The sequence below is a fragment of the Protopterus annectens genome, chromosome 2.part1 (genome assembly GCF_019279795.1).
Source record: "Protopterus annectens isolate FY-2018-M chromosome 2.part1, PAN1.0, whole genome shotgun sequence".
NCBI lineage: Eukaryota > Metazoa > Chordata > Ceratodontiformes > Protopteridae > Protopterus > Protopterus annectens.
In genome coordinates, this window is record NC_056729.1 from 722,882,961 (window position 1) to 722,905,205 (window position 22,245).

Sequence of the window (22,245 nt, forward strand, 5' to 3'; positions counted from 1 at the left end):
CACGGTCATTAAACCTGAAACTCACACTAACTCCTAGGAGTCATTCTTGATGATGAACTCATTTTACTTTATCATGACAAAAAAGTTCTACCTCCAAATGATAGACTCTCCTTCCCTTCTTTATGCTGCCCCTGTGTTCATCAACATTCTAGCTGCAACCTTAAACAGACTGCAGCAAACTTACCGTAAGATAGCTAGATTCCTCACAAACTCTCCATACAATACTCATCACTGCCTATCCCTTGCATCTCTCCACAGGCTTGAGTTCCCCCACCTACTGTTGCTATCGCACCATCAAATGTTACACTTCATTCTCTATAAACCTTCATCTTGCCCTGCTCTCTCTTCTTCATCTCTATTTACACACCTCCTCATACTCTTCTTACCTCAAGTCAGCAACTACTACATACCTACCAACCAAAAATGCAGTAGGTAAAATCTTATATAAATACTCCATTGGCCAAACTTGGAACAAACTTCCTAGAGACATATGTTCCACCATTCACCCATCCCACTTTAAAGAAAAATTAAAACCAGATCTGCTTAACTCCAAATCTGTCCTTTTCAAGCCCCAACTTAACCTCTCTCTCCCCTCCTTGTGTATCCCTCTCAGTACCCCCTTCTCAGCAAAATATTCCCCTATTTGAAGATAATTATTTTTACTTCATACTCATGTCTGCCCAGATGGGGTTAACATAGAGAGACCGCTTTAAAAAAAAAGCAACAGAGATTCTCCGTTGCTTTTTTTAAAGCTGTCTCGCTATGTTCAACTCCTTGAACATAGCGGGACACTTTGTAAAAAGCAATGGAGATCTTGCTTTCTCCATTGCTTCCACCCACAGCTCTGATGTACTGCGTAAGCGTACATCAGAACTGTCGCATAATACCAGACAGCTACAGAAGGGCAGCAAGGAGGCATTATACATTGCCATTATTTAAGAAAAGTTTTTTTTTTTTTTTTCTTAAATAATGTCATTGTATAATAGCAATAACCCACTTCTGGGTTTGGGTAATGCTGGATTTACCAATGGTTGTCTTTGTTTGGCCACTTGGGCTTCGCCCTCGTGACCAAACCACACCAACCGTGGGTAAATCCAGCATTACCCACACCTGGCATGGGTTATTGCTATAATAGCGAATGTGGAAATGTTGCATTCGCCATTGTGTTTGCGTACGTGATGTGCAGTGCAATTTGTGGATTTAGCTGGGGTTTGAGGTAAGTGGTGTTTTTGTAAGGGTATTGGGTAGGGATTTTAGTGTGTGTAGTGGTGAGTTTTGTGTGTTTAGTGTGCCCCGGGAGTTAGAGTATATATATGTGTTGGAGTATATATATATATATATATATATATATATATATATATTCTAAGTAGGGGGGTGTGGGGAGCGCAGCCCCCCACATGGGAGGTGCTTGCCCCCCATTTTCTAGCAAGGTTGTTTGTGTGTGTTGGCTTTTTTTTTTTTTTTTGTAGTGTTGGGCAGGTAAGTGTATTTGCGTTTGTGTGACGTCCGTGGTTTTGAAAGTTCATGGTTTTAAAGTTTTGGGTTTTTGATTTTTCTGCTATATAGTCTTGAGATACTGAAATTTGATGTTTCAGTGTTTCTAGATTATAAAGTGAATGTATAAATATGTATAATATATATATAAAAATGTACATATGTGTGACAGAAGCAACTTCTCCACAGACATCTGGAAAATGTGCAATGGCAGAAATAACTCGTAGTGTGCAAGAACAAAGTCACATGAAGTCTCTGACAGCCCTGTTTTGAGATAGAGTTTATGGTCCTTTGGAATTTGGCTCTCCAGATCTGAGGAAGGTAGCCATATTGACCTAGCTGAAGGTTCTGTGATAATGGGCTCCACAGTTACTGCTGAGATGGTGGGATTCGGACACTGGTACCTACTTCTTGAATTTAAGTTGTAATGTATTTGTCTGTCTGGGCACAGTGCTCGTGATGTGGCATTTCTGTTGTGTTATGTCAAATGACTCAAAATAATGACCCTTCTGCCAGTGATTTCCTCATTGGTCTTTGTGTTCTCCCCATCTATACTGATCTACTTTCTAATGTGACTTAGGTGTGTAAAACAGGACTAGTCATGGTACTGTAACATAGCACTCCACTGGTCACTGGTTACTGACTCTCTTCTAATGTTATCTCCTTAGCCTCCGTCATGTTCTTCATTTGGAAGGACAAGTTAAGTTTCTTAACTACATCAACCATTTGCACCCTTTTCTTGTTTATTTCCCGTAATGACCAGAGAGGCATGTTGTCAAAGGCATTGCTGAATTTCACATATATTTCATCCATGGGTTTCCCTTTAGTCACATCATAAGTGAATTTTTTATGAAATGGGGACAACTGACAAATCTCTGTCTTTTTCAAATCTCTGTCTTTTTTAATTTCTCCAAGTATTTTAGGTTTCATATACCATGCCTGTAACTGGACCCACACCGAAGTATGGGAATGATTAGACTTCATGAAATTAGGACTGTTTTAGGTTTTGATATTAGCCAAGAGTGCTCTTCTCAGCACCCACAATCTGCTAAAATTTACCTTCCTTCTGTAATTCACACATGGTCATTTGTGTAGCATATCCAAGTATGGCTGTAAATTCTTTTTTATTAGGCCTGTTGTTCCTACTACTGATTGGAACAGTCTGGTTATCTTTCTTTCACATTGCTGTCATTTCTGCTTGGAAATCCTGGTATTTTATGGCTGTCTCTCTGTACATAAGACACTGTAATTACTGAATGTAGCAATTTCAGTGAGCTATGCTTTTGTCTTTTTTTTCATGGGTAACTATACCTGATTTTCTCGCATCAGTTTTTTGAAGTTTTGGTAATGGGGTATCACACTTAAAAAATAAGATGTGTAACTGTTTCCAATTCTGTTTTACAGAAACTGTATTTCTGTTTCTCTCACATGTTCAGTGGGCATTGTGAACAGACGTGTACATAGTACACTGTCATGAGTCACCATGGTTAGCCTTTCATTGCTTGGTTTCAGTTCGCCTCTCCTTAGTCTTTCTTTTTTTCAAATCTTGGTCAACATGAGGTTGTTCCAGGAGGTCTCCATACTTTCCACTATATTTCTCACTCTATATGAGCCTTATTTGCTTCAATGGCATACTGGAAAAGGGGGTGTTGATGCTAGTGGAATATGGTGTGGTCCATTTGTCCTCTTTTGAGGTGAGATCTTCTTAATCTCCAGCCCCGTCACTTTCTTTTCTACCATCTGTCATAGAAGTTCCTATTTAATCCCCAAATAGACTGATTTTTCTGCCAGCGGCTCTAAAGAGGTTTAAAGCTGAAGTTTTTTGCTGTAGCCAGACCCCTGTCCTTGGGTCATGTCTGCCTTCACCACTATTTGTTTTTGTCAGTGCCGTTGTCACATTGAATCTTCTACTGTCGAAGTTCATATCTTCTGCAATTGAGAAGACATTACTTCTGGTGGCATCAGTCAGACAGATAATGTCTGTTTACTGGGCAACTGTTTACCTAATATGGGTTATGCAAGTTTCTTTATTACTGATGCCAGCTGTTCATAGGCCCTCAGCTTTCCCTGTAGACTTGCTTCATGAGCTCTTCTATCAAGACAGCTATTTTGCCTTCATCCACTTTGGTTATGCCACTGAGATAAACAGCCATGTCACATCTCCAACCATTAGTTTTTCCTCTTCAGTTCTAGCTCTTCAGTTCTACCTCTGTCATACATAGATTGAGATAACTGTTGTCAGCATGAGACCTTTAGCAATCTCGGAGATGGAGGCTGTCTCTCCAAGGAGACCTAAGTGTTTCAAGCAAACCTGCTATTTGGAACCCAGATGGGCTCCAATGACTGGGGATGCGTAGGAGATGGGACAGTTGTGTAGCTACAGTGATCTCAAAGCCTGACATCTGTCTTTGCTGATAGTCTAATAAAGAGCTCTTTAACGAGTCCCACTGACCATACTCCAGAATAAGGGGGAGATGAACAGATATAGGAAGAGTGCATATGCTTGCTCTACTTTTTCTCGGAGACTGCTTAATTACATAACCAGCATGCTGCACTTTTAGTAGGATCTGTCATATGAGCTGCAATGTGTGGTAGATGGTTCCATTAAGGGAACCATTAAAACACAGGCATGAACCACATACTTCTAATAATCCTGACTAGTCAACATCATATGGAACCCAGTGGAAAGGGGGGCCAGCATAGCATGTAATCTAGTGGAAAGGGGGTGCTGCTGATAAAGGGGTGCTGCAGGAGTAGCAAGGTCATAAGTAGTCATATGCTGTTATCTGTGGGTGCATCTTGCCATTTTGGATACCCAAGTGGTTTTTTATTGACTCTTCCTCTAAAGTGTCATTGCACTAAACGCGTAAAAGGAGAGACAAATCATCATGATATCCTTATTTCTCTCCTCCAGAGTTTCATTTACCAGAACACAGAAGAATATGCATTGACTTTGGTGTGGTGCACATCAGAGCTGCAACAGCAGTAGGCTGCTAGGAATTGACAGAACTTTTTGCTGCATCCCAGTCAGGTCGATGGCCGAGTTATCAGGGAATATTTTTTTTTCTGTTTTTTAAGGAGACCATTCTCTGCATCACTGCAGAACTCTGAAATCGCAACTACCATCATGGCTTCCTCTCTGAGACATTTAAGAGATTCCCCCAGTGTTACCTAGCTTGAAGAGATTTCCCTCACTTCTCTTGCTACATGTCCCAAATGGAGGTAAAAAGCTCTTTATGTATTTATTTATTTAACATTGTCGCCAGGTCCATTTTGACCACCAAGGGCTAGGATACTACACTCATTTTGTCAGAGAGGACAAGGGAAGTCCTGTCACCTTGGATTCAAGTGGTTATAGTTACTTCATAATGAAGAGCCCTTTTGCATTGGTCACCTGTCAGTATGTCCTCTCTTGCATGGCAAAGGATTATTAAATGTGGTGTTTGAATCTTCAGCACAACTTCTTTAACATCAACTTTTCCAATGGTTCATTTGCTTTCCCTATCAGGAATAGTAGCGTCTGGCAACTGTATCCAGATCATCCTTGTCAGCAAGAGGGAGATTCTCTTGATTTGTTCACCTTGAAGCTCTGGCTGTGTCTTGCTCAGGTGTTCCCCTAAATCCAGGGTCTTTAAGGGACCTAGGCATCTTTTCCTCTAAAGAGAATTTAATCAGTCCTGGAGGCCATACTTCAGCTTTTGTCAACATACTGCCCCACAGCAGCTGTTTTGCCATGAGGCAGTCCTCTTCCTGGCAATGTCCATATTCATGCTTCCACAAACTAGGTACATAGACTGTTTCAGTAGACTCTTTAAGCTTATTGTTCTCAACTTGCAAACCTTAGAATGATTTAGTTAGAAGACCATCTAAAAATTCCAGGTTATACAGTAGCTGCTGGATTAGTAAAGTTGACTTTGTCATGAGGTCTTTCCTTTACATTGGATTGTCTGGTAGATGCATCTGCCGTTACAGTTGGGTGGGGCATTTTAGAGGACCCATGTCTGTGGACCTGGATACCCCCTGGAGTCTCAACTGCATGTCAGTATTTTGGAAGTGAGCTTGGCTCTGTTCTCAGTTAAGGTCTTTAACATGGCTGTTGTGTGATGGACACATTCATGTCACTTGTACATGAAGGATATGAGAGCTTGACAGTAAGTCAGTTAAGACATTTCTAGGTAACCACACACTGTCCTGGGAAAACTAGCTGTCTAGAGTTGCTTCCTGATCCGACACTTATGGTCCCAAAGTCCTTCACTTCCAGAAGAGTCAAACCAGTGTGCAACTTTTTCACATTTCTGATTAAGGTCATATGCCATCATTACTTCTCTTACCACTAGAGAAAGCAAGGTTGCCATAATATAACAGTGGCCATAGAGTCTTCTTTAATCTTTGTGATATTTAGCTTTAAGCTAATGTGATACTAAAATCAGTGCAAGCAGAATCAGTAAATTAAATATTAAGCAGTTGTATCAATGGGCTTTTAGCCTGTTTAACACAGGCAATATTTTACAATATCCCTTTTGTCCAGTGGTGGTGCAGGGGATTAATATGTCCTCTGTGTGCTAGGAGTGCAGGGTTTGAATCTTTTGGTGCCTTTAAGGTACACTGTATAGCAATAACCCACGCCTGGGTGTGGGTAATGCTAAATTTACCCACGGTTGGCGTGGTTTGGTCCCGAGGGCGAAGCCCGAGGGACCAAACAAAGCCAACCGTGGGTAAATTTAGCATTACCCACACCCAGAAGTGGGTTATTGCTATTATACCATGACATTATTTAAGAAAAGAAACTATTACTTTTCTTAAATAATGGCATAGTATAATGCCTGTTTACTGCCCTTCCGCAGATGTCTGGCATCCGCGGCAGTTCTGATCGCGCAGTACATCAGAGCTGTGGGCAAAAGCAACGGAGAAAGCAAGATCTCCGTTGCTTATTTTAAAACTGTCTCGCTATGTTAAACTCATTTAACATAGCGAGACACTAAAAAAAAGCAACGGAGATCTTGCTTTCTCCATTGCTTTTTTTTAAAACACTGTCTCGCTATGTTAAACCCATTTAACATAGCGAGACAGTGTTTTAAAAAAAATGAGTTATACTAATGGAAAGTCCGGGCGACCGGACCTTTTTCCATTAGTATAACTCGATTTACAACGGGCACGCTGGCCAATCAGCGTGCACGTTTTGGGGGGGTCATGGTATAATATCAAGTATTCCTGGTGTGTAGTGTTCTCCCTGTCCCAAGTCTTTTGTACTGCATAACTTTTTTTTTGTTTGTTTGTTTATTATAGGTGACTTTAAGGAATGCTTTAGAGATGCTCCCCATTTCCCATGTCTTTCAAGCTTCAGAACTAAGTGACTTTAAGGCATGCTTTATAATGTTATCTGTGGTGTCTAGTATCCCTCTTCTACATAACTGTTGCAGGATTTGCTAGTTAATCTAGCAGAATGTTGAGATAACGGCCCTCCTACACACACCGTATCGCACTCACAGACTCTGTCTCCCATTCGCATCACAAAAACCTACCCTACATTCTATCCATATAACTGCCAGGTCTCTTCAATGGTCTTTGTATCTAGATAGTCAACAGGGCTCTTTTTGGCTGCATATCTGATCTTCCTTTCAGAACAGTTCCCATTCCACAGCTTGTCTTAGATAAACTGAGAAGCTGTAACTGGTTGCTGCAGTTCTGTTTTTTTCCCCTCATTGAACATGGGCATATTATCTTACTGAAATGTCTGTGATTCCTCCTGTACAGCCTTCCATCTTCTCCACAAATAACTAAGGACCTTTGTTCAGCCACTTTCCAAAATATTTCAGCTTCAGACTGTAAACTTTCCCATGGCTTCTTATATTGTCTCTAGCCTGTACATTCTGGCATTTTCTGCAGTTTGTTTCTTTCCACATTTCTTTAATATAGGGCTGAATTTTAGGCTTTAATAACCTTGATGAAGTAGGAAATGTTCTGCTTGGCTTCTGTTTATTAACAGTGAGTCAATAAGTCACTGGGTCCCGTAAGAGTATAATACGATAATCTTCAACAGTACTGCTACATCTCCTGAATCTCAAGAAATTTTTTCACGCTTTAGGCTGTATATAGTGTGGAACAGACACCATTATGTCTGAATTTCCATTCACAGGCACATCTTTTGAATACCTGACTTCTGTAATGCAGACTGTTGTTCGATATGGCAATATAAAGTACCCCTGTCTTGAGAATATAAACCTCACTGCAGCAGTCACACATGCACTTCTTGTGCTTGTCAATCATTTCAGAGAATGTAAAATAATAATCTGTGTAACACACACATCTTGTACACACTGAAACAATTTTGTGCCACTCTGTTCTACAGATGACCTGGTGCAAGGAATGTTAACATCTCTTCCTGGGAATTGCTGTTAAAGTATAAACTGTACATGGCACAGTTTTATAGTACTTGTTCTATTCCATCCAAACCAACATTCATAACTCCACTTTCAAACTGTATCTTGTTCCAACGTCTTTGTCAGAGGTACAGTTAGCATACCTACAATCCTCTCTAATGTTTGCTTGCCAGTTGTCTGCAAAATGTTTGAGTCAGTCCCTTTGTTACAATACAGCCCATTTATTCCAGACTTTTTACTTTTATTTTATTTATTTTAAATGTGCAAGTATTTGACTTAATTTATTTTATGTTTGACGTTATCATAGTCATTCTTCAGTTATATTTACGTCTTTCAAACCTTCAACTACCCGAACAGCTGATCTTTAGAATACATCTGGTGCTAATAAGTAACCAGTTTTAAAGAATCAGTTTCTTCTTAGTGATGCATTCTATAAAACCAGTTTGGAATTTATTTCATCTAGCTTTATATGCCAGAACCATTGGTTTTCATTTAGTAAGGGAAAGCAGTTAACATTTCTCTCGGAAGGAATAACTTTGACTGTAAGCATTGGACAATGCTTTCTTTTGATCGCTTTAAGTCATACAAAAATGCCCCAGCCAAGCTGCAGTCTTCATTGTGTAATACATTAAATGTCCTGTAGTGGAGGATCATGGGATGTGTGCAGATGACCCCTTACAGCCATACCATTGTTTCAGCTCAACACCATCTGACTGCCTGTTACTTTTTACTTGGTCTTTGAGGGTACATTCAGGTCAATAAACCCAGCCTCTATTAGCTATTGAGATGCCATCTTTTTGCTGATCTCTTCAGTACAGCATGAAGGTTATCTGACTATACTTTAGAAACGCAGAGCTTAAAATCGAGCCTGATGTCCTTAAACAATAGGGTGCCTGCAAAATGTCCCAGATAACTAAACCAAATGGTAAAAGATCACACAGAAAATCATTCAATAAAAGCTGCAGAAAGACCCATACAAGCTAAAGCCTTCATTGTGTAATACCTTAAACTTTCTGTAGTGGAGGCCCATGGAATATATGCAAATGACTCCATTAAGTACATACCAGTGTACATTGCTTCTGAATGCCCATGATTTTGTTAGTTTTGTTTTTAAGTCTTTATGATGTACTCAGGACAATAAAGCAAAACCTCACTAGCTGTGGACATGCCGGGAATTTTTTCTGATTTTGTCAGTACAGCACAGAGAGAAACACAGAAGCCAAAGGCTTGGAAGATGTTATAAACATAACGTAAACATAACTGCTTTCTCTAAAGTACAGCCAAACAGTATAATTGTGTTGCACTGACAAGGCCAGAAAGTCAAATATGGCATGTCTGCAGCTAATGGGATATTTATTTATCTGTTAGTGAAGATTTAGGTTCTTGGTTCTGGTGTTTGCAGAGCTTTTAAACTGGCAGAAACACAGAAGGTAAAGTACAATAGGGTTTCTAACTAAATGGCAAGAAAGGTACAGGTCACCCTTCAAGAGTCTGTGACCGTGAGTAAAGGGAAAGGGCTCTTAGCCCCTACTGGTAGCACATGATCTTTAATTACAAAATGTTGCCATCAAATGAATACCTTTTTGTTGTATTGGACAATTGCACAAGAAGTTGGTCACTACACCTTCAGCCAATGCACTGATACCAGTTGTAGATAAAGTTTATTCAATGGCTGGAATTCATCAAGTACTGAGAGCAGATAATGAAGTCAAAGATAGGCGGATTTAGCCTAACAAAAGGTCTGGGAAAAAATCCAACTACAGTGAAATACTCCCTCCTCCCCAGCCCGCAGTACAATACTACCTTTCTCCAATTCTGCAGTGAGCAAAAGCTCCAAAAACACACATTTTCTGTAGGATCCTAAATGCCAAAGCAGACATCAACTGAAGCTGAAGGGAAGGGGTGTTCACCACAGAATGGCCAGTACTAAGAGATCTGTCATTAATGCAAGTACCAATGATTTTCATATCTGATGGTGAGGAGATCTAGCTGCAACAGTATATCTATCTAACCATGTCTGCTGGCTGCAGCACAGTACCTGTAGCTCTCAAACAAGATTTGGACCTGGAAATCATGTCCAGTTTATAATGCTTTGCAAAGGTATTTAGCACTTTTCATACAGCCACATCATAGATGTTTTCCACATTGCACTACAGAGAAAAAAAGTTATGTATAAAAAAATTCTTGTGTCCAATGAGCACTGCAATAATTTTCCTTACTTGGTGCAGCATACATTTAATAAGGAGACTGAAAAGCCATAAAGAAAAGTACTATTTAGTAACTTTTGTTGTCGACTGGCAAAATATACAAACAGAAGTACTTCAGCCATCTAAGTACATCCACAGAGTAAGGACACATATTGTATAACTAGAAGACTGGCAGATGGGCAGACTGATTTAAACTGGGTTCAGTAACAAGTTGTAAGCTTTCCTTATGAAAGAAAAATGTATTTCTTTTACTAAACAAACTGCATGATTCAGAAATAACTTTGGCAGATGTGATAGCATACCAAAACATATATACAGGTTCTAGTAAAGCTGCTGGTTCAAAAAAAAAAAAAAAAACAGTTAGCTTCTCCAACATAAATTAAATGTCCCAAAGTGGAAACCGCTCCCACAGGGAAGGTAAAAATAAGAGAAGTACCTTTCAAAATGCCTTGTACAACAAAATAAAAGCAGGGAGAATGAATCTCAGCCACCATCAAAAATGGAATGCACCTTATCTGTAAAATAACTGAGGCCCGAGTTGAAGATTTCTGAAAGAGACTGTAATATATGTGAAATTACAACTGAAAATATATCTACGCTATCCTCTATTTCCAATAAGAAAAGTTATTCCACTTATTTTGTATACCTTATGTATGGGAACTCTTAAAAAGAATACATTTTAGGCACAGCTCTGCTGCGGAGTCAGTGTGATCTAGCTAACAATGGAAATGGAAGAGTCCAGCAATAAAATGTATGGATATAAAGCTCCAAATGTGTCCTCCCTTATGGGAAAGTCATAAAAGTTCTCCCTGAAGAGTCACAGAGAGGGAAGAAGATGAAGTTAGAGAAAAGGAAAACAATTTATCTCTACCAAAATACGATATATATTTAGAATAATTCTGTGTAATAAATGCATTATCAGAGGAGATAGGAGAAAGCTTAAATAAGACTCTGGCCACTGTTGTGTTATGGCAACCCTGCTTTCTCTATTGGTGAGAGAAGTAATGATGACATATGACCTTAATCAGAAATGTGAAGAAGTTACACACTGGTTTGACTCTTCTGGAAGTGAAGGACTTTGGGAGCATAAGTCTGGCATCAGCAAGCAACTCTTCAATGGCAAGACATAACAAAACAAGCAGAGGAAAATTATTAAGGTGTTACTGATCAATGCTTGGAGCCTGAACAAGAAACTCCCTCCCTACAAGCTCTGCTCACCCTGGAAGACATTGACGTCTGTGTAGTGACTGAGACACGGTTTATCAAAGTGGAGAGCACTCTGTGCAGGGCTCCAATGCCTTCCACATGTGTAGACTGGGTCTATATCACAACGTCGAACTTACAAAAGTTCGATCTTTGTAATATCGAACCCTTGTGTCCGAAACGAAACAAAACCGAAAGCACAGAACAGCGATTTTTTTTTTTCCAATGTGCCGTGGCTTCGCTATTTTCCAATTTTGGACTTTAGGGTTCAACATTGTAACGTTCAGACTTGTTTTAGTTCGATGTTGTAATATAGATCCGTATAGACAGCTACTATGCAGGAAGGGGGAAAAAGTGCAGAGACCAGCTACTGTGCAGGAGGGGTGAAAAAGGTGGAGGTGTATCGCTCTACATCCAGAAGAGACTCGCATCAAGGCTGGTAAAGCAGCATAATGCACTTGAGCTTCTTCTTATCCAAATAATTATCAGAAAAGTCCTGTACCCTATATTAGTTGACTGTAGAACTCCCTCTATGACAAAATAAACCTACAACGCCTGTCTACAGGAACTAGAATAACTCTGCTTTAAACCCATTACCATGTTTCTAGGAGATTTGAAATTTCCAGCTGTAAACTGGGAAACCTACACTACCACTAGTGCACAAGCACAGATATTCCTGGACTTAGTCACTAGAGATGCCCTGGTGCAATTAGTCAGAGTACCCATTGGGGCAATAACATCTTAGATCTTGTCCTTATTAATATGGGAGCATCCTGCACTATCCTTTGCATATCTTCATCACTTGTTAGGTCTGACCATAAAGCAGCCGCCCTCAAAATAAAATTGAAGCCAGATGCCCCTTCCACTCATGGTACTTGTAGAAATTTCTTTAAGGCAAACTAGCTACTCCTAAGTGATACATTAGCAAGCTTTAATTCTCCACCAAACCAAATTAACTCCACTGAATATGCAGAAATGTACACTGACATACTATATCAGCATTTAAACAGCTGCTTAGATACAGCTGTACCCCACAGGAACAAGTATAAGGCAAACCCCAGAAACAAACCTATGTGGTGGAGCCATCATATCAACATGCTTTATAATAAAAGGAAAACAAGTTTGACCAAAAGTAATAGGAATAATTTCTAGAATATTAGAGCCCTTAACTCATTCACTCCAGTGGAGCTCTGGAAGCTTGCACTGCAACTTCCAATGGGCAGAGCCTAAGTTTTTTGATAAAATCAAATGTATGTCCTCAAATTTCAAACAAATGATGTTATGTAGTCCAATCTCATCAGCATTCTTACCCTTGGGTTCGGAGCCGAACCTTGGCACCGACTTGGCCATACTCTAGCTCGAAGTCTTCAGTTGGCTTGTGGCTAAGAGGTATCCCATACTGCAACACGCCCATCCCAGATCTTGTTTGCTGCAAGCTCAGATAGACAGACACACGCACAGACAGGAAGAACCAACCCAACCAAAAAGGATACTGAAACCAGAGACTATACCTCTAGGTCCCTCAGGAGGGGGTAGGTGGGTGGGTTAGTAAGAATGTGAGGCGAGATGAACTACATACATCGAACGTTATGGTGAGTACATAACTTTTTGATGTTATGTAGTCCAATCTCGCCTACATTCTTACCTTTGGGACAGCGTCCCTAGCACCTAAGCCTTGGGTGGCTCATTGGAAAATACTCCTGAGCACTGTGGAACCAAAGGAAGATCTGCCTCTAGATATCTGGTCCAATTTGTAGTGACTAATAAGTGTGAGGCGATGCCCATGTGGCTGCAGCACAAATCCATAGACATCCTAGCCTGAAAAGAAGTAGAGGTAGACACCAATCGTGTAGAATGAGCCTTCACTTTAAAGGGTAATTCCTTGCCATTTGAAGTATAAATGAGGGAAATGCAACTAGAAATCCATCTGGATAGAGTTACTTTAGAAACTGGAGCCCCAATTCTATCGTCTTGAGAACGAGACAGAGTTGATCCGATTTCCTAATATCTTTAGTTCTATGTAAATAGAAACGCAATTGTCTGTGAACATCTAGCTGATGAAACTTAAATTCTGCCCTGTTAGAGAATTCAGGGAAAAATACAGGCAGCTCAATGGACTGGTTGAGGTTGACAACCGAAGCAACCTTTGGCATAAAGGAAGGATTAGGTCTTAAAGAAACCCTATCCTTGTGAAATACCAAGTAAGGGGGCAGAACCAACAAAGCTTGGAGTTCAGAGACCTGCCTAGTCGAAGTGATGGCTGTCAAAAAGATTGTCTTCTACGTTTATAATATTTATTATTTATTTCTTATTTATTGACATTTGTTGACTGGGAAAGTCCGCCTGCATCAGAAATCCATTTTCAGCAGTGGCTCGGGGAGAAAATCTCCACACAAATCGCAAACATTTTAACTAATTAACAGTTGTGTAAACACATTACATGCTATTACAGAACAGTTTTGTATTTTAACTTTAATACAAGATTACATACAATTACAGAGATAACACAGCTTAAGTGAGTAAAATAGAAGTCTATATAGGATATGAGGTGGAATTCTTTTTGTTAGAAGGTGAAGTAAGTATGGTATGTAGTTAGATTTGCAGGATTTAAAAGGAGATTTGCGGGATGTAGAGAGAGAAAGGTTAAAGTGTAGGATTACTGAGACAGTGAGTGTGATGGTAAGGATGGTAGTGACAGAACAGTTTAGTGCCACCTGCTGAGAAATGCTACTTGTTTTTCCCTTCTTCTATGTTCTGTATCTCAATCTTTGTAATTTGAGCTATATAGTTAAGAGATGAGTAGAGAATATTTTGTAAACAACTTAAAATATCCCCACAGCCCCTTAAGTTATACACCTACTTTCAGCAAAAATCTGTTCATCCAGCTGAGAGTTTTCTTATAAGGCTAAGATGCTCTGCCTGTGCTGCTAGGTTGTTGATATTTAGACAAACACGACATTTTATAACCATATAAATAAGTGTTATAAGAACAGCGATTAATAGTTTTACTTGCACTAGACAGAAGTTAAATGTCAATGCTATTGTGTAATTTTTAAGATGGGATATTTTATTACTTTGTATGTAGCTTGGTTTGGAATTATAAATGCAAATATGAGCAAGCAATATTTGACACCTGGAGGCATCACTAGGGTGTAATGAGTGAACACTGAAATAAACAAACAGCCCAGGAGCTTAGTAAACTCCACCAAAGTCAAGTTTGAGGCTAAAATAGCTACCCAAGCCAAAGACTGTCAATTTTTTAAATAAGTTTGCAATTTCAAAAGCACAATGCAGCAGTGCACTGAGCTGATGATGAAAGATGTTACCTACACTGAGGCTGAAGATGTTAGTAAACCTACTGGCTGATAAATTTAGCTGTAACTATAACCCTCTAGCCCCTGTGTATGTGCCTCAAGCTATACCTGAATCTGGCTCACCTCCAGCTATCACACAAGATCAAGTCCTAAAAGTGCTGTCAAAAGCTTAAAATACTGCATTGATTTTTCCTGACAGTTTCCCTGGATGCATTCTAAATAGTGTGAAGCATGATCATCAGGACATAAGGAACCTCCTCCAACCACTGGACCCATCTCAGTTTGGATTTGTCAAGAGCAGGTCATGCCCACTCATCTTGGTGGATTTTTGTCACCAAAGCAATGGATGAAGGCAAAACTGCATACCTCGCCCTGGCTAAAGCTTTTGATACAATTTCTCACTCAGGCAGGGTTCTGTGCTGAGACTTGCTTCTGTTTGGCATCTGGTTTGGCATCTGGTTTTCTGAAGTAAAAGCCAGTAAAAAGGGCTCTAGCAGGCTACATTTGCAGATGATTTTAAGCTAGGAGCAACAGTTGAATCCCTAGATGACTTGGTCATCTTGCAGGAAGGTTAGTCTCAAATAACTGCTGTCAAAATCATGGTCTGAAACGAAGTACCAAAAAAATGCATTATTGTATCCTTTGGGAAGCCCTGTACCCCTGGGAAGTACCACATTGACAACTCTTCCGTAAGAGTTGACTCAATTGTTTGGGATTTGGGAAACTTATGTGGACAGTGACCTAACATTTGACTGACATGTCTGTTATTGTAAGAAAGTCCTTTTTTATTGTACAGCTTATAAACAAAGGGATTGCGTCTAGATCAAGGGATTTCCTTGCCCCCCCCCCCATCTTTACTCCGCCCTCATTAGGTCAGTCATTGAATATATTGTCTCCTTTGGCATGTATCTGTCCAGTGATATGCAACAACTGTAACATCCACAGAGATGTCTTACTTAAAGGATACAAAGTCTAAACACCGTGTCCTAAATTGAGTGACTCAAAAACCCTGTCGCTGTACTCTGTACCTACAGATTGCTAAGAGGTAAACTGTATCTGGTATACAAGGCATCCTCCAACCCATTACTAATGGATTTACTGCACATCAGCAAGTCAGATGGCATCAGAAATACTCTGTCTAGGGATCTAAACATCTTCTGCAACAGAACGGTTTAGAGGGAGAGGTATAGTTCACAGAGAATACTGCTGCTGTGGAACAGACTCTTTCCCATAAAACAAAGTTCATTCCTGTCCATTTTCAAGAGCAACTTAGATCAGTGGATAGAAAACAGAAAATTTATCTCGGGACTACTCCCTGTACTTCTGATGGAAAGAGACAGCTCCTAAATGCTTTATCCCATGGCATGGTATGATCCCATTTGTTCTTATTAGGAGTGATATATAATTATCGACTATGGGATGGATAAAGCCAGGGAAATCGGCTAGGCTCAAAGTGGCCCACAAGGGTAGACACCTTAGTACGTATGAACAATAATGTGAAAGTACACAGAAAGCAATGGCCTTAACCCCCTAGGCTAAGTGATCAGTACGTGTAGCAAGGGATTTTTTTTTTTTTTTTTTACAAAAGTATGTATTTGATCTTAATTCATGAAATGTTGCACCTGTAAGTGGCAACAACATTAGCATCCTATGAAATCAGGGGTAGACAGTTGAGAGGGATGGGTGGGTGCCATGGGGGGAGGTTCTAGACAAAGCTGGTAGTAACACTAGAAGATACCAGAGAATATATTTAAATTATTAGTTGGACTCGTATAATTGATAGAGCACCAGGTCTAGCATTACAATGTACTTTACAGACACTAAGAAGAAGAAGAATTAAACTCTAATGCCCAGCATTTACTGATTGACTGTAAAGATGCCTGATTTGTGATGGCAGGGACAAAACCGTAAAGAGAAAAACTGGGGACATTTTGTGAATTCTGGGACAGAGTATGTGTGTGTCTGTGTAGTGTGGGGTGGGCACCTGTGCCAAAAGAATGCACGAGATGCCAGTATTAACTACAGCAGGAAGCTACTTATTTCCACTGAAGAGACATGGAAGTTAGCTGATAATGAGATCTATCCTCATTATGGCTGACATGTCCCTGAATCACAAATTCCATAGTCATGTAAACAGCCCCTTTCTGATGGAGCTCTTACAGCCAGAGGTGGGTTCTGTCTGAATCCTCGGGTATAAAAGTAACCACTGTGGTTTGAGTAAGTCATAGTGAGTTTGAACTGAAAACCTGTAAAAGCCATGAATAGAGGCAGGTAGAAGGTCAAAAATATGGACACCATAGCAATTTGATGAAAAAAAACATGGCTACAAAATATTGGCTGTTCCAGCATCCCCTGTGTTTGGTCCATTGTCTTACAGTTTTAAAAGGAAATTTAACAGCAATTAAGAGTTTTATTCCCCTTAGTTCAAAACTGCAAATATTTGCAATACACTTTCATGCTTCATTCACATTTCCTGTATCTTCTTCTTTCGGCTTTTCCCGATTAGGGGTCACCACAGCTGAACACCTGTTACCATTTCTTCCTGTCCTCTACATCTTGCTCTGTCACACCAGTCACCTGCATGTCCTTTCTAACCACATCCATAAACCTTATCTTAGGCCTTCCTCTTCTCCTCTTACCTGGCAGCTTCATCTTTAGCATCCTTTTCCCAATATACCCAGCATCCCTCCTCAGCACATGTCCAAACCAACGCAATCTCACCTCTCTGGCTTTGTCTCCAAACTGTCCAACCTGGGCTGACCCTCTAATATACTTATTCCTAATCCTGTCTACCCTCGTCACACCCAGTGCAAATCTTAACATCTTTATTTCTGCCACATCCAGCTCTGACTCCTGCCTTTTTGTCAATGCCACTGTCTCCAACCCATATAACATAGCTGGTCTCACTACCCTTTTGTAGACTTCCCTTTCACTCTTACTGGTACTCGTCTGTCACAAATCACCCACTCCACCCTGCCTGTACTGTCTTCTTCACCTCTCTTCCACACTCGCCATTATTCTGAACTGTTGATCCCAAGTATTTAAACTCCTCCACCTTTGCCAACTCTACTCCCTGCATCCTCACCATTCCTCTATCCTCTCTTTCATTCACACACATATATTCCGTCTTAGTCTGGCTGACCTTCCTTCCTCTCCTCTCTCTAGAGCATATCTCCACCTCTCCAGGGTCTCCTCAACTTGTTCCCTACTCTCACTACATATCACAATGTCATCTGCAAACATCATAGTCCACGGGGCTCCTGTCTGATCTCGTCTGTCAACCTGTCCATCACCAGTGCAAATAAGAAAGGGCTCAGAGCTGATCCTTGATGTAATCCCACCCAACCTTAAACGTATCTGTCACTCCTACTGCAGATCTCACTGCTGTGACACTACCCTTGCACATATCCTGTACCACTCTTACATACTTCTCTGCCACTCCTGACTTCCTCATACAATACCACAACTCCTCTCTAGGCACCCTGTCATATGCTTTCTCTTCACTTTTCCTGTATACATTTTGCATTTCAGGTTGGCATAATAGTGGGATTTTGATTAATGTTGCATGTGCTATTCCAAAGGGCGCACTGCTGTTTGCTTCTCATAACCTTACAAACCTACAGAATTCCTCTCTCACTTAGGCTTGTGTGAAGTTTATGCACAAGTATTTTTTTCCCTTGATCCATCTAGTTCTTATAATATTTTATATACGTCGTGGTTATACACCATGGTCCAGATTGAAGTGCAAAAAAGTTGACCCTAATGCTCCGCTCTTAGTGTAGTTGTGTTACTAATGCAGTGTCATTTTTTGTAAATATTTACCTTCTCGGGTTTAAAATTTAATGATGCTGCCTAGTATTTGGCAGGTGGGTATTTATGCTTCTTCATAAACAGATGTGCAACTGTAAAGAAAATGAAAAATGTTCTTATCTTGCTGTTTTGGAAAGTCAAATTATGTATCTTAATCTGAGGAGAACTGGTACTGAAATGCACTTTCATGGCGTATATATACAAATTGCTAAATAATGCATACGCTTCTCCATTATACTTACAGAAGTTTGTGTTTGTCTTTTTTTCAGGAGTCTTTAAGAAGGCATCATTTCTTGAGCTCATCATCAAATGCCACTAATACAGCTACATATGGAATAAATCAGTTTTCGGATTTGTCTTCTGAAGAGTTCAGAAGTAAGTGATTATGCCCCATTTTGTTTACTTGGTAGTGTACAGAGAAACTAACATTTATAGGGAAGTAATTGTCATCCTGTAAGTCATAAATACAGTATTATCACAGCATTGACTTCATTTTTGTATAAGCTCTCATTAGGGAAAACAAAACCTAGCCAGTGCAACCGTGATAAACTAGTAAAGCAGCCGCCTCTCTTTCCACATAGATTTGAATTCTGTCACAGTCCATCCACGTTTGTGTTTTCTGGGTATTTATCAAATCACTGCTGTTTCATTTGACTGTTAGATTTGTTCTGCCTTCTGCCTTTTTTTAATTTGCTGACTGGGTAAAGTCTATTTTTTCTCTTTACAAGACTGACCTGGTAGCGCTGCCTGGTTTACGTGATTTGCTCAGATATTGTGGCCTCCACCCCCCCAGGAAAAAAAAAATGTCCTCATGTCCTGTTCTTGAGTATTTTTTTCTCAGAGTGATGCAACTGTCTATATTTATTTTTATACTATACATTAGTGACTTTCAAACAGGGCTCCATGGATCTCTTGAGTTCAACAAGCATCTTGACAAATGGTTCCCATCCCAAACATTCTTGATGTTAAAAACAAGAACGGTTAGCGGTACTATTATAGGGGTCTGTGCACAAAAAGAAAAAACAGGCAAGCTAAGTCCCAAATTGTTGAAGAAACTGAACTCAACTAACTCAAGAAACACTCAAATCTCTTTATTAACAAAATTGATTGATTAATTACTATAGCACTTCAGTTTCAGTGTATAGGAGATTTCATCAGAACACATAGCAAGTATAACCTCCACCTTAACAACCAGATGTAGTGATATCATATAAAATACGTGCATCAGCCACTTAAAAGTGACAATTAACTGCATAATGTGCTTTATAAAATCACATAAATTCGTCTAATGCTTAATGCACTTTTCAAGCTAATATCATTAAATTCTGGGAGCTGCCCAGTGTTTAGTGTAATCTGTCAGCGCAGTTCTCTGCTTTCAAGGACTTGATAAGTGGCCCTACCTGAAGCGTCTAAAAGAGTTGAGTGTTTACATGTAGAGCATTATTTGCATTCCTTGCTTTTGTGTCATATATGTGTTCACAGATTTATTGTGACAGTTTCCACATGGTGTTCCTCACATAGACGCTGTCACAGCCATCTCATCTGGCCATGTTAGCAACACCCTTGGTGTTGTAAGTGAAAGGCTGTTTGCCTTGTAAGCAACACCCTTGGTGTTGTAAGTGAAATGCTGTTTGACTTTGTATGTCCTATTTACATAGTTTAAATTGAGAAGAGAACTAGACTAATGTCGGTATATCAGCAATATTCATTAAAATTCCAGGCAAACATTCCTCAGGATGTTTTTATTTCTTTAATGAACTAATCCATGTTTGTCTTCGTTCCCAGCCCCCGGGCAACTCCTTCATTTTTTTTATCTCCACCTCACCACTAGTTCCTCCTTACCTCCACAGAGATGCAGTCAATAGCATTGTCATCTCACCGCAAGAGGTTCTGTGGTTTGATTCTCTTCCGGGTTGCCTTCTGCATGTCCCCCATGCGTTCACTTGGGTTTTCTCCAGGTGCTGCAGTTTCCTTCCACATTCTAAAGACATGAAGTAGGTGGATTGGGCACTCTAAATTGGTTATAGATGCATGCATACATCTGTATCTGTGAGAGATAAAGGTCATCTGTGGCAGTGCTAGCACCCAGCAGTGGGAATATACACTCTAGACAATGGTCAATGTTGATATGACAGCCTGTTGCCGTGTGCAAAAATGGGGAAGAAAAGGGGTGATGGAGATGGGGACCCCACAAGGCAAATGAGTGGAGGCAGAATTCTGAGTAAAACTATTTGCTTGATGTGTTCTGTTTGTGGGAATCTGTTTATGGTGAAAAGAATATAGCTTGTTGGCAGTTTGTCAAATTTTTTAAGGGTAATGAAATCCCACTCCCAACCCACCAGTTGTGGGACTCTTAGAATTTGAATATTGGACAGCCAGTTTAAGGAAGGTGAAAATATGGAATTCATATCAAAGAAGTGCATCTGCAAAAAACAAGGATTTTCTAATTCTAGTGAGGTTAATCCATTTATGTCCGTCTTTCTTAAGGTATTCTTTTGGGCTAAGAGCTTCCTGATTATTGGTCTGTTTTCTTATTTTCTCTCTATGGGCCTAGGCTCTGAGCCCCCTTCTTTCATTATTTCTTTCCTTGATGCCAAGTGTATCTCTTGGCAACAAGTTCTTTGTTGATAAGCATACAAAGTGTGTGCACTCATGACACTCATTCATTGTAACATTTGTGCTGGGTTTAACGAGCATCAGAATCTACTGCATCTGTCACTCCTTAAAAAAAAAAAAAAAAAAAAAAAAAAAAAAACCTTAGCACTCACAAGTATACATACAACAATATTTCTAAGGAGAATGTAGTGAACATAACCTGTTAGAGGGGCACACATATCTGGCTGTCTGTGTTGTTGAGCCCAAGCTGTGAGCTTGGAAGTATGGAGATCCAGGTGAGTCTTCCCAGATAAGTGGGTCAAGTTTCCCCACTTTGGAGATATCCTGTAAGCAGTGTGCAGTGTGTAGAAGGAAGGACTGCAGAGTGGGAAAGTAAACCTGTCTGAGCCAGAAGAGTACTGTGATGATCACTGTTACTTTGTGGAGTCTCATCTGTTAAAGGAGTCTTCATTATCAGAAGAAGTGGGGGAAACTTGTAGAGAAGATCCTGCGGCCATGGTTTCACTACAGCATCCTAAGTCTGACCAGTGGATGCTATAATACGTAAAAAAAAATTGCCATAGCTCTGAGAAGAAAAAAGGTCTCAAATCATTTGCCCCCCCCCCATTGCTAGGATCTCTTCAATGACACAGACAAGCTCAAGGGTCTCACCCTTATGATGTCAAAAGATGAGAAGTCCAGTTTGTCTGCAGACAGACCTCCTCTGGAATATGTACTACAGAAAGGAAACATCCACTCTTAATAGCCAAGTCCCACTCTCTTGTGTCCTTTATGCAGAGAGAGTAGGAATGCGTTCCTGTACTCTTAATATACCAGACCACTGCCTTATTTCTAGCAGAAAAGGCAGGTGAATAATCTTCGGGAAAGAAACTCTGAAAGGGAAATGGGCAGAGAAGCTTAGCTGTGACGTCAACAATATTGATATGCAAATGGAACCCCCAGTTTGGCAACATTCTGCAGGCTGTCACTCCCTCATGGTGCTGTTCATCTACCCACTTACGGACACATCTGGATTGTTCAAGGTGAAAGGTCTTCCAGTGAACTAACAAACTGAAATAGGCCATCTTTTTACATGTATCTTGCAAGTCCTGGACAGCTTTATCGTGGCGTCCATGTGATTTATCTCATCTGTGCATGTTGTACCAAGACACTTCTTATGTGCATGGGGCACCATGACAGTAGAAGCTGCCATTGGGCTCTCTGAGTATGTTGATGCTTGAA

At 40.1% G+C, this 22,245-nt stretch overlaps 1 protein-coding gene across 3 annotated transcripts in view; it reads left to right on the plus strand.

Moving 5' to 3' along the window:
• Positions 1–22,245, plus strand: part of CTSO (cathepsin O) — a 466,290-nt gene that overhangs the window by 11,155 nt on the left and 432,890 nt on the right. For all 3 annotated transcript variants that reach the window (XM_044062445.1, XM_044062444.1, XM_044062446.1), the window contains exon 2: positions 18,678–18,783. In XM_044062445.1, the coding sequence (XP_043918380.1) occupies positions 18,678–18,783 (106 nt within the window). The remainder of the gene's footprint in view (positions 1–18,677; positions 18,784–22,245) is intronic.